The sequence below is a fragment of the Oncorhynchus keta genome, chromosome 11 (assembly GCF_023373465.1).
Source record: "Oncorhynchus keta strain PuntledgeMale-10-30-2019 chromosome 11, Oket_V2, whole genome shotgun sequence".
In the NCBI taxonomy this organism is placed as follows: domain Eukaryota; kingdom Metazoa; phylum Chordata; class Actinopteri; order Salmoniformes; family Salmonidae; genus Oncorhynchus; species Oncorhynchus keta.
The window spans coordinates 39,428,608-39,441,528 of record NC_068431.1 but is presented as its reverse complement, the minus strand read 5'-3'; the positions used below and the strand labels follow the sequence as shown (position 1 = coordinate 39,441,528).

At 41.6% G+C, this 12,921-nt stretch overlaps 2 protein-coding genes across 3 annotated transcripts in view; both read right to left on the bottom strand.

Moving 5' to 3' along the window:
* The window catches only part of LOC118390250 (connector enhancer of kinase suppressor of ras 2-like), a 55,210-nt gene extending 46,459 nt beyond the window's left edge, over positions 1 to 8,751 (bottom strand). For both annotated transcript variants that reach the window (XM_035780617.2, XM_035780618.2), the window contains exon 1: positions 8,467 to 8,751. In XM_035780617.2, the coding sequence (XP_035636510.1) occupies positions 8,467 to 8,533 (67 nt within the window). In that variant the 5' untranslated portion in view covers positions 8,534 to 8,751. The remainder of the gene's footprint in view (positions 1 to 8,466) is intronic.
* A 428-nt stretch (positions 8,752 to 9,179) lies between these two features.
* Positions 9,180 to 12,862, bottom strand: LOC127905946 (TLR adapter interacting with SLC15A4 on the lysosome-like). Its single transcript, XM_052457195.1, has 3 exons — positions 12,622 to 12,862; positions 12,209 to 12,346; positions 9,180 to 12,047 (listed from the first exon to the last, which is right to left on the bottom strand). The coding sequence occupies exons 2-3, from the start codon at positions 12,336 to 12,338 to the stop codon at positions 11,371 to 11,373; spliced, it is 807 nt and encodes a 268-aa protein (XP_052313155.1). The 5' UTR covers positions 12,339 to 12,346; positions 12,622 to 12,862; the 3' UTR covers positions 9,180 to 11,370.
* Between the last annotated feature and the right edge of the window lie 59 nt (positions 12,863 to 12,921).

Sequence of the window (12,921 nt, the reverse complement as noted above, 5' to 3'; positions counted from 1 at the left end):
ATAGTATGTCTTTGTCTCCTTTACTGTCAACATCTAACTCATTCACTAGGTGTATGGAATGCAGATTGTGCTGATTTATTTTGAATTATTTAAGTTTGAAATATACCATGAAAGCTATAAATATAACAGAGTTGTATAAAGTGCTGTGTGATTGGCAGATTCAGACTAATTGCTGTAAAAAATAAGAAGATTTGTAACCCCTACCAGGCTACATTGACTCTAAAAACTCATTTTCCAATTCAGCCATTTTTTGTGTTAATTCCTACATAATACCAGAAGCATGCTTTCAACCATTCACGTTTCAACTCCAGAGAACTGAACAGAACCAGTCTACCAGTTGAGCTGCTCTTTGTGTAGAGCAGAACATAACGGGGGAAGAGAGAAACGGGACTAGTCTAGGAGATAAACCACTCTCACCACAGCATATTAAAGCCATCCTTATCAGAGCACAGCAGAGCCACACAGAGTCCACTGCAGCATTATGTGTTGGAGCCATGTACATCGGGCCAGGAGAGAGAGAGAGAGAGAGAGAGAGAGAGAGAGAGAGAGAGAGAGAGAGAGAGAGAGAGAGAGAGAGAGAGAGAGAGAGAGAGAGAGAGAGAGAGAGAGAGAGAGAGAGAGAGAGAGAGAGAGAGAGAGAGAGAGAGAGAGAGAGAGAGAGAGAGAGAGAGAGAGAGAGAGAGAGAGAGAGAGAAGCCCAGAAAGGAGCAGACTAGCAGAGTCTCGGCTTTCAACCACAGCATCTATCCATGGCTCCCGGGAGATGACTCATCTCCAGCCACAGAGCATATTGGAGAAGAGCAGGCCACAGCACAGAGCTGACCCACATTACACACACCGGCTGGGCCATGTCAACACACCAAAGCCCAGCACACACACATCCATGGCCACAGGCATTCAACAGGGGCCAAAATAGCCAGCTTGATGTTGCCTAGGTAGATCAAAGGATGATACATTCAGAGCCATATACAGATGACTCAGGGTACATCTATTCAATACTGATCTCGATCTATACAGTCTGTATAGTCAGGCAAATCATCTGAACTATGTTCCCCATTTGTATGTGGCGAACACTTGTCTTGCTGTCTCGTGTGCTGCTGCCCCGACCTCATTCTAAGTAACAGAATCGAGGCTCAATACGGATCCTAAGAAATGTTTCTCTGAGCACACAGTGGCCTTGACATAAAAATTGATGGCCTTGTGTGTGGGTGTGTTTGTGTCTCCACAGTACGTTCGTGGGAGTGAAATTTGTGAAAACATGTGCGTATGTGTGTGTGGGGGGGGTTGTTTGTGTGTGCATTTGTGTGTGTGTGCGCACGTGCGCATGTGTCAATGGCTGCCCTTGACACATGTTTTGTTTGCAGTTTCACATGTGAAGTCATATTTTCACATGTATTACATTTAAAGGTCACATGTTAACACCACCTCTTCACATGTGAGAAAAAAAAAGAATTACAGTTGCACATGTGAAATTCGCAGTTTCACATGTTAGAAGACTCCACATGTGAAAATCTCACTTTCACATTTGGAAACTTACATGTGGTGTTGAAATAGAGTTACTCACCAAACATGAAAAGGTGGTGTTAACATGTTGCAGTAGCAATGTTTCCACATATGGCATTGAAATTTTATATAATACCATTCTGTAACACGTTAACTTAGCCTACCAGAGTATAACGAATGAAGTGCGTTAAAAACATGTTTTTAAAATGATTTCTGAGCCATTCATTTGGAGTGTTACTGTTGCAGCCGCAGGCCACTCTTCTTCATACCTTGGTTAGTTACTGTTAGAAGAAGCCAAGAGAAAATAACTCCTTATTTATCCTCTTTAACCCTTTACACTCGTTGGAATTGGCCTATATGGATAGGACTAAACTGAAAGGATTCTTTACAGAAGAAATCTGAAAAGCATTTGCATAAGCATGGTAGCAATAGCGGAGGTACATAAAGATGGAGGCCCACATGCATTTACCACACATTTCTTCTTAAACAACAACTTAGTGGATACCGACAAAACAAGACGTCATATCTGAATTCTGCCATCTATATGCACTTTTGCCATTGAAACGGAACAGTTTGGAGACTATAGGAAGATTATTAGACCAAAGTTGAGGACACAACAGTTCACCTGACACAAGACTGAATCCAAACATTACACTGTTGGTTATATTATACTGTACATTCACTCTACTCTACTCTAACATTTGTTGTTAACGAAATCTGAAAATACTCTGGATACATGCAATAACATGATAAGAATATTCCTGGAAAATATGAGATAGGTGCAACATAGGACAAAAAAATTACAAGGGTTTGAGTGAGAGGACTAACAGGCATAGCTCCTAAGTAATTTCAATGCACTTTAATGACTTAAAGAAGAGTCTTCAACTATACGGTTCTTTTTTGAGATCTCCTAGCTGTACCGTTGAGGAACTAGGGCAAGCACACTTGTAGTTGTTTTGTTTGGAACACAACGCTGCATGCCCGCGATCATACAATTACTTGTGTTGTTTACGCAACCCACAAATGGCCCATTATAAATCTGGGTCAAGTGGGCATCATTTGAAAGCTTATTGTATTGCCAAAATGACTAGCTAAGTTATAAAATACGACCTTGCAGTGTTGTTCTTTCGCAAGGCAGTTCAGAGAAATATCGTAATTTTGGTGCGTGTTGAAAAGAGTAATGAGTGAATTCAGGTGTGTGTTCCTCTGCGAATGTTCTTGACAATTTACAAACATACGCTAATTCTGTTCAAAACGAGCCCGGGTACGACGCCATGTCACCTTGTAACTTTACATCAAACATAGTGATCATAAACGTTGATCAAAAATGACATTTTACCCAAGGGAATAATCCAGAGTCCTCAATGCCCTCAAAAACAGGTCAGTCCCTCCCTCTTACTCTCATTGGCATTGAACCTATTCTCACACACAGATAATTGTGGTTATGAAATAGATTAGGTACAGTTCAATTAGTTTGCCAACTGCCCTACCTTGATCCACAATGTTGGAGCGTAGTATGAATGCAAGCCATGCATTACCAAGGCAGGTTCGCTGTCCATGGTGCTAGTTTTTCATGAACGCATCAACTGGTGCATTGGTGTGTGTGTGTGTGTGCGTGCCATGCTGTGCCTACCTGTGTGTGTAGTGTCTAATATATAGACGCTGTTCTTTGTAACAAGAAGTGTAAAGCCATAATCATAGTATTACATAATCACAATGACATTAATTGAATTATATGGAAATGTCAAGTGCACATTTAGTCAGGTTTTTGGCTTGCTTGAATGACATCAAAGCGGTATTTATTATAATCCTCAACGTCTCATCTTTCAAAGTACATAGAGTTCTATTAATTTACAACATTTCCCTCACTCAGACAACAAAACATTTACTAAAGTTGCCCAATTAGCCGGAGGGATGGAGGTTACTTCTTGTCGCGTGCGATGCTCAAATTCAGAACAGCTGTCAGTCAAAACCAATGATGTATATAAACCCTGGATGACTAACAGGGGGCGCTGTATTGAAATTACTGCGCAGCCACCTTGGTACTCCTACTCCATTGTAAAAAAAATTTTTTTTTAAATCGGAAGCTATATAAAGGCATTTATGAATGTCTACATTCATTTTTGACACGTGTATTCTAATACAGAAAACGTAATGCAAACTTTTCAATTATATGTTAGCTAAACATAAAAAATAAAAAAAATATTACTAATAAAAAAAAATACTAACTAATGTTACTGTCCCCAGTACAGCAAATAAATACTTAAATACATGTAATTCCATTCATTCCTATGGAGGACTGCTCTACTTGGGAGTGTCAATATGGCCGACTTGTGTTTTCAGCGTCTCTCAATTGCCAATACATAGCAAAGCAATTTAGGGTTCATACACATCATTAGTCAAAACCCATACAGCGCTGTGAAGAGAAGAGCCTGAACTCTGACGTAATTTAAAGCATGTTACTGTACAGCAACTGCGTTTATCAGTGCTCATACCTGAAATTTTCAACCCGTATATATGTGTAAAGGGCTACCATGTTAAAACTAGCGCTATCTTGACAGTTAACTCAAATTCACTTTTTTATCATTTTTGCGCACTTTTTTATGCATTTTCTGAAAGCGTTCAAAGTTCACTGAAAACAGCCAAGATACATAATCTATACAACTAAAAAAAACAATGTGAGGTTAAAGAAAGTGTGTTTATAAATGTACCTGATTTTGCTTACTGTTACTTTGGACATGTCAATATGCAATTAGTCATGATTAATCACATCAAATACTGCAATAAACTCAATTATATTTTGTATCCATTGACAGCCCTACTTGACATTAAAATGGGAAAATGCACATGAAAGAGTAGTGGTTTCTCATGGTGACTTCAATAATGGGTATTGTCCCTCTTGGTCTAATGGTTTACAGCCTCGTTCAGGTGCATCCTGTTTCCATTGATCATCCTTGATATGTTTCTACAACCTGATTGGAGATCACCTGTGGTAAATTCAATTGATTGGACATGATTTGGAAAGGCACACACCTGTCAATGGTCCCAGAGTTGACAGTGCATGTCAGAGCAAAAACCAAGCCATGAGGTCGAAGGAATTGTCCTTAGAGCTCCGAGACAGGATTGTGTCAAGCCACAGATCTGGGGAAGGGTACCAAAAAATGTCTGCAGCATTGAAAGTTCCCAAGAAAACAGTGGCCTCCATCATTCTTAAATGGAAGAAGTTTGGAATCACCAAGACTCTTCCTAGAGCTGGCCGCCCGGCCAAACTTAGTAATCGGGGGAGAAGGGCCTTGGTCAGGGAGGTGACCAAGAACCCAATGGTCACTCTGACAGAGCTCCAGAGTTCCTCTGTGGAGATGGGATAACCTTCCAGAAGAACAACCATCTCTGCAGCACATCACCAATCAGGCCTTTATGGTAGAGTGGCCAGACGGAAGCCATTTCTCAGTAAAAGGCACATGACAGCCCGCTTGGATTTTCCCAAAAGGCACCTAAAGGACTCTCAGATCATGAGAAACAAAATCTTCTGGTCTGATTAAACCCAAATTGAACTATTTGACCTGAATGCCAAGCGTCACATCTGGAGGAAACCTGACACCATCCCTACGGTGAAGCATGGTGGTGGCAGCATCATGCAGTGGGGATGTTTTTCAGCGACAGGGACTGGGAGACTAGTCAGGTTTGATGGAAAAATGAACAGAGCAAAGTACAGAGAGACCCTTGATGAAAACCTGCTCCAGAGCGCTCAGGATCTCAGACTGGGGTGTAGGTTCTCCTTCCAACAGGACAACAACCCTGAGCACACAGCCAATACAATGCAGGACAGGCTTTGGGACAAGTCTCTGAATGTCCTTGAGTGGCCCAGCCAGAGCCCGGACTTGAAACTAATCGAATCATCTCTGGAGAGACCTGAAAATAGCTGTGCAGCAATGCTCCTCATCCATCCTGACAGAGCTTGAGAGGATCTGCAGAAAAGAATGTGAGAAACTCCTCAAATACAGGTGTGCCATGCTTGTAGCATCATACTCAAGAAAATTCAAGGCTGTAATCGCTGCCAAAGGTGCTTCAATAAAGTACTGAGTAAAGGGTCTGAATACTGTTGAAAATGTCATATTTCAGTTTTAGAAAAACATAAACTGTTTTTGCTTTGTCATTATGGGGTCTTGTGTGTAGGTTAATGGGGGAACAATTTAATCAATTTTAGAATAACAAATGTGGAAAAAGTCAAGGGGTCTGAATACTTTTCGAATGACTGTATGTGAAAGATCATACGTAGGCTATGTTTTTCCTACTTGACATTTTTTCCATGTGATTTGTTCAGGTGAAGATACATGTGAAATGTTGTTTTCCGAAAACCACGTGTCTGACTCGTGAAACTTTCACATCATTTTTCTTTCCATATGTGATATTGTTTTCATGCTTTTCTTGTAAGGGTGCTTTCATTTGATAGCTTGCCGCATGTGGAATTTCCATTCTGTTGCCTTCCTCTAGCTATCAAGGCTCCATGGCAACAGTTTCCTGGTGACCAAGAGGCAAGCCCCCTTGAAGAAGTGAATTATTCGCAGTATATTTCTTCATTTTTGCCCTCAGACCTATCACAGAATGAAATACAACAGGTATATAGTATTCATTCTAAATGACATCGACATTTTACCCAAAGGAATAATCCAGAGTCCTCAATGCCCTCAAAAACAGGTCAGTCCCTCCCTCTTACTCTCATTGGCATTGAACCTATTCTCACACACAGATAATTGTGGTTATGAAATAGATGAGGTACAGTTCAATTAGTTTGCCAACTGCCCTACCCTGGTCCACAAAGTTGGAATGTTGTATGAATACAAGGCATGCATTACCAAGGCAGGTTTGCTGTCCATGGTGCTAGTTTTTCATGAATGCCTCAACTGGTGCGTGTGTGTGTGTGTGTGTGTGTGTGTGTGTGTGTGTGTGTGTGTGTGTGTGTGTGTGTGTGTGTGTGTGTGTGTGTGTGTGTGTGTGTGTGTGTGTGTGTGTGTGTGTGTGCGTGCCATGCTGTGCCTACTTGTGTGTGTGTAGTGTCTAATATATAGACAATGTTCTTTGTAACAAGGAGTGTAAAGCCCTTATTATAGAATTAGATAATCACAATTATAGAATCTCTATTGCCCTAATGATTTTTTTTTGGGGGGGGGAAATCAGGTGAGAGTTTCCCCTCATGACGGTGTCCACTGGCCACCTTTCAAAAACCACTTAAGAACAAGAGATTAAAAGCAACCAATAACACACAGTTTACGGTGTGGAGAGGGTGTGGATATTCTTTGTAGCTGTGGCTGCACAAAGACATTTATCAACTTGCATATCAGCATTCTCTGTGTCTCAGATTGCACATCAGCAACCATTCTGTCTCAAATGACCTTAGGATAGATATTAGACCGGCTCTGTTCTTTATGTCAGTTGTATTCTACCAGTCTTATAGACTGTCAAGATTTTGCTGTGTATTGGCATCATCCGTTGGCCTACAGCATTGAATATAACAGATGACAAAGATGTCACCTTGCTTATGCACTTTCCATGGTGTTTGGGGTGGAGAATTTGAGACTGAACTGAAGTTCTTCTAGTTGTGTTGTGTATCAGCTGTACAGAAGTTGTGCCGTAGGCGAGCCCTGCCCTGCTGCGAAGGCTGTAAACACATCTGTGACAGCAGCGCCAGAAGCAAGCACGGTTATGCACTTCTGGACTGACACTTGGCTGGCAGAAACTACTGTATGTGGGAAAACATATCCCATGTCTGAGTTGACATCACAGCTTCTTTAGTTGGATGACAGTAAATCCTTGTGCCCTGGTGAGAGAGAACATGATCAGATCTATCTCACTTGGATTTGGTTGTTACAGTAACTAAAATGTCTTTCTTTTGATCGTCATTCAACCCTTTGGATGTATAAGCATTAAGTTACTCATGCTCACCTTTCTTTCCAATGAAGGCTTGTTGTCAATTAGCGTTTCACCTCCAGAATGACAGAAGTCTGCCACTACTAACATAACAGTACATACAATCTGATTATGGCAGGTAATGTAGCGCAACAATTGTTTTGTCATCCACTTGGTCTTACCAAAGGGGTACTTCAACTCAGCTGTACTCTTAGCCCACACTATATAATAAAAGCAACTGTAGGTAGGTATATTTTCTCTCAAAGAAATATGAATGTTAAGGCAGATAGTGGAGAACTCTTCAAAACACACTGAACATCGTAACGCCAACCATTTTGAGTTCAGTTAAGGCATATCTTAAAGGTGAAATTGACAATTGTGGTTGCAAAAGCTGCTGTCCAGTTCGATTAGCTTGCAACCTGCAATGTGTTCCTTATCACTACCCACAATGGTGGATTTTTGTAGCAATGTAAATCATAGTCTCTGTCAACGTATTATCAAATAAGGTAGGTTCGCTGTCCATGGTGCTAGTTTTGCAAACGCCTCAATTGATGCTAACACTTATTCAATCTGTGTGTGTGTGTGTGTGTGTGTGTGTGTGTGTGTGTGTGTGTGTGTGTGTGTGTGTGTGTGTGTGTGTGTGTGTGTGTGTGTGTGTGTGTATGCGTTAGAGAGGGGGGCACGCAGTCTTTATGGTATGAGGTAATCTACATGTGAACCTTTTATAGGTAAACTGACTGTTGAACACCTTTACACGTAGCATAATAAGTTGGTCTGAGTATCTGGTTGGTGTTCTACAAATGCGTAGCCTACATCAGGCCAGGGCGATAATTAGGAAACACTGAATAGCGCGCTTCTACATCAGGGTCGGATACACAAAATGGCAAACGATCAATATTTCAATGCAAAGAATACCAGCGTTTTAACTCAAATCAGCCCCAATTTATTAAACCACGTATTCAGATAAAATATAACAAATTTACACATGTTAGTCGCTTCAAAATGTATTCTGTCAGTATCATGCCAATGAAAAGAAACATGTTTTATAATCATTACCTTTCATCCAATCCAGCACTTGCTTAGGTGTCCATTTGCTTATAGGTTCCATCACGAGGGCCATCATCGATGTCTTCAAATCCTTCAAACAAGGACTTGATAGAGCATGAACATCGGGTGTCGCAAATCAGAAATGTTGCATCGGTATACCAGAGATCAAATAACATAAGTGCACCTTACTGGGTAAAGGCATGGCTGGTGACAGTATCCTGGGTACGGAATGCTATGGTGCAGTCCACGCGCTCACAGAAACGACTCAGCCGCCTCTCTCTCTCTCTCTCTCTCTCTCTCTCTCTCTCTCTCTCTCTCATACACACACACACACACTCAACAGTAGCCTACCTGCCGACCCCACTGTACTGTGTAGAGAAGCGACTCTCTCTCTGAGTGAGAAAGTCTTTCAACCCCTCCCTCCCCTGCACACCGCAGCATCACATGCTTCATTCCAGAGACACAGGGAATGGTGCAATAATATATAATTACCTGATGCCTTTATAGAGAAACATTGGCAGCTGAACGTAAGGCATAAAAATTAAGCATATTCTTATTTTTTTTTTAACCTTTTTTTATCAGGAATATGTTCAGCCCCTTAACTGTTTCCAGTTCCAACCAATATGAGTAGGAACATAACCGAAGCCATTGTGTTTTAACCAATAGAAACCTAGTGATGCTTGCATCAATGCCTGTATGGGGGGTCATATTAAAACTGGGTCACCCTGCAATTTACATTGATGTAATGACTCAAACAAAACATGCAAGATACAATTGAATGACAGTCTTTTTTTTCAGTTAGTTACAAATATCTCAGTTACTGTAAAACCACATCATGACAAATGCTGGGGTATGTGCTTATCATTTCTTTCTGATGTTCCCATGTTTTATTATATGGAAAAGACACATTTTGTAGGTATTCGACCTATAGCCAAAATAACTACTACAACTACAATCAACTATATATGGTGTGAGCACACTACATGATTCTGTTGCACAACACATCACTACAGGCCCTCGAACTTCCTTCCACTGAGTCCCACCAGGATATGGTTAATAATTCAGTCCTCACTGTGCTGGGTGATGATGACATCTTTCCCTGCTAAGCCTATTACTAACTCTTTGGAGATCTGCCCATTTCTTGTATCTTTATTGAAGTCTCCCCATACGTCTCACTATATGGTGTAAAATGGCATCGAAATTCATAAACATGAACATTTGGTTCTGGTAAATTATCAGAGGCATGGGCACCATAATCATTGACCATTACCCACTCCTATGCTGCTCTAACTGTGCCATGCTAATAGTCCTTGGCTTGGCTGGTGTATGACCCAGTGGCTCCCGACAGGGTGTGAAGTGGTGGCATTGGCACTTGCTCCCCACACACACCGGTTTACTGTTAATCCTCTCCCAAGCAGCATATACTAACCATGCTTAAAGTCACTCGATACTGGTTTTCACATGAGATGCACCCATCTAAAATAAAAATGCATGCATTTCTAGCACATGCTATCATATAGTCACACTCACATAAACCTTGCCAGTCATACATCCCTGCCTTTGATGCCTAAGGGGGGGATTTCTGAAATGAAGCTACCCACCTGAGTCACTTGATATGATTGACAGTGATCTAGATGGATAGGCCTCCTCAGAGGTAAAATAACAACCTGTCATGGCTAAACCAGAAAGTGTCTGATATGCACCTTATGTTTAGTATACTTTTATACACTGAGTGGACAAAACATTAAGAACACCTGCTCTTTCCATGACATAGACTGACCAGGTGAATCCAGGTGAAAGCTATGATCCCTTATTAGTATCACTTGTTAAATCCACTTCAATCAGTGTAGATGAAGGGGAAGAGACAGGTTAAAGAAGGATTTTTAAGCCTTGAGACAATTGAGACATGGCATGTGTATGTGTTCCATTCAGAGGGTGAATGGGCAAGAAAAAATATTTTTGTGCCCTGGAACAGGGTATGGTAGTAGGTGCCAGGCGCACCTGCTTGTTTTAAGAACTGCAACGCTGCTGGGTTTTTCACACTCAACAGTTTCCTGTGTGTTTCAAGAATGGTCCACCATCCAAAGGACATTCAGCCAACTTGACACAACTGTGGGAATCAATGGAGTCAACATGGGTGAGCATCCCTGTGGAATGCATTCGACACCTTGTAGAGTCCATGCCCCAATGAATTGAGACTGTTCTTAGAGCAAAGGGGGGTGGAGGGTGCAACTGAATAGTAGGAAGGTGTTCTTTAGCATATTCATGTATTCTATTCAGTCAGTTGCATCTAAGATTAAAAAGCGTTTCAAATTTGGCAGAGCTTGATATGTTGATCTGACACCGATGTGTGTAATGTGCTTTCTTGTCAAAATGTTATGTGACACTTGCAGTTAACATGCAATGTTTATGTATGACAGCAGGTGTCAATATTTTCCAACTCTTTCTGACAACCAAGATAGCAAAATAGCTATTTTTTACTGTTTAGTAATAGTCTGTGGTTATGACAATATAATTTCAGATTTGCAATATCTGTGAGGAATCATTTCTCAGAAACAAGAAGCTTACAAGGACTAAGTTATCCCTCACCTTACAGTTTGTCTCCTCTTTGTCCTTCAACTTGAAAGCTTGGGATTGTCTCAGGCTCCCAAGTATTACATTATAGGAACTGGTTGCATTTATGAAGTAGATATTATGGACATTGTGGCATTTTCTAAAGATATTTCTTCTAACAATTCAACAAAATGAAGGGATCTCCATCCCAAACTATCAATTTAATTTACCTATTGAACCGAATGAAATAGAACTGACCACCAAGTATACAGATTCAGTACAGAGAAAACGAAACTAAAACTGTAGACCATTGTCAAGTATGTTAGTTGGAGGACAAAGTGAAACTACTGCTGGTTTCAGTCAGGTGGGCTTTCTTCTAGGCTCAGGGTTGGAGATGCGCAGGTTGGGGGAGCTGAAGTGGGAGCTAGCCACGGTGTAGGTGCTAAGGTAGTGGATGACGATGCTCTGGGCCGTACTGGAGTCCAGGCCGTGGTCCTGACAGAGATACAGGCTGAGCTGCATTACTGGGGCTGGTATCAGGCCCTGGGGAGGTGTCTGGACCAGGGGAGAGCTGCCCCGGGCCAGGCTGTCCTGCATGTGCTGGCTGTACACCTCCAGCAGCTTACTCTCCAGATAGCCGTTCAGCATGGAATTGGATAGAGGCTCCCTGTTCAGGGTGATGATGCTGCTGTCCATGACCAGGCAACCCTCATCCTGCAGGGGCTGGGATTCTACCTGCACCCTAGGCTCCACAGGCCCTGTGGGTTCCAAGGCCTCCAGCTCTCCCAGGTCCTGAGATTGAAGAAGTGGTCCTTCGAACCCCTCATTCTCCAGCCGCGGGCTCTCTGAGCTCCTGTTTCCCACATGGTCCCCTCTGAGCTGCAGGTCGGGGTAGTCTTTGCAGAAGGTGGTGCAGCACCAGGAGCGATAGAGCTCCAGGTCACCATAGTCATCACAGTGGCTATTGGGGATGGTGAGGGCATGACTGAGCCTGGTTGTCACTCTAGGATCAGACTGCACCAGACCTTCCATGTTTCCTATGCAGTCAATACACCAGAAGCACATTTAAAAATATGGCAATAAAAAATGAAAACAATTATAAAACAGCATACTCATCATATATGAACATTGTAAGATAAAGCATATTCTACTAATCCAGAAAAACATGCAGCATTTCAGACAAATCCCAAATGCTTACCTGACATTGAACCTGGGGTCAGAATTATATTGGGGGCAGGATGTGGTGGACGTTCCTGAGCCTTTGTGGAATCGGGGTCACAATCCTCTTCCCTGTACCTGAAGACTCTGATGAAGGCTTCTCCCAACATGACAACCACTACATAACAGTGCAAATTGTCTCAATACAACATAGCAGTAAACCACACCAACTAGCAATTGTTCAATTCAACTAGCAATTTCAATTGTGATTCTCCATAGATTTTATTACAGGACTAGCATTAATCTGGTTCCAGGAAACCACCCCAAATAATCATGTTAGCATGACATAGTCTATCAGGTTCGAAAGATAAATCAATATTTAGATTCTCTTGCCAGTTCACATAAAACATAAAATAGGTTAAAACACATGACAGATACTGACAATATCCCTACCTCTGTTTTTATAATAGATGGTGTTCCTTTAGTCTGTCCACTAATACAAGGTTTATAAATTAGCTACAGATTTCTCTAACTGGTGAGCAGCCACGGTAATGTGCTGTCCCTAATTGTACTGAGCTTCTGAGTAGCAAATGTCAAAAACAGGAAGCATTGTTAGAAATAAAATTAGAACACTCACTGCCCCTGCTTTTCAGCTTCTGCCTTCTGTGGTGTGACATTCAATTTAGAATGTAAGGAGAACTGAAACAATTATGTGACAACAGTATTCTTTGCAATGTTAATTTGAGCTAAACA

What these genes read in the sequence shown, in the direction of transcription:
- LOC127905946 (XM_052457195.1), bottom strand. Translation starts at nt 12,338, where the DNA reads ATGTTGGGAGAAGCCTTCATCAGAGTCTTCAGGTACAGGGAAGAGGAT. An exon ending in GACCCCAGGTTCAATGTCAG is followed by an intron (nt 12,048 to 12,208) that starts GTAAGCATTTGG and finishes TTGACTGCATAG; the next exon opens with GAAACATGGAAGGTCTGGTG.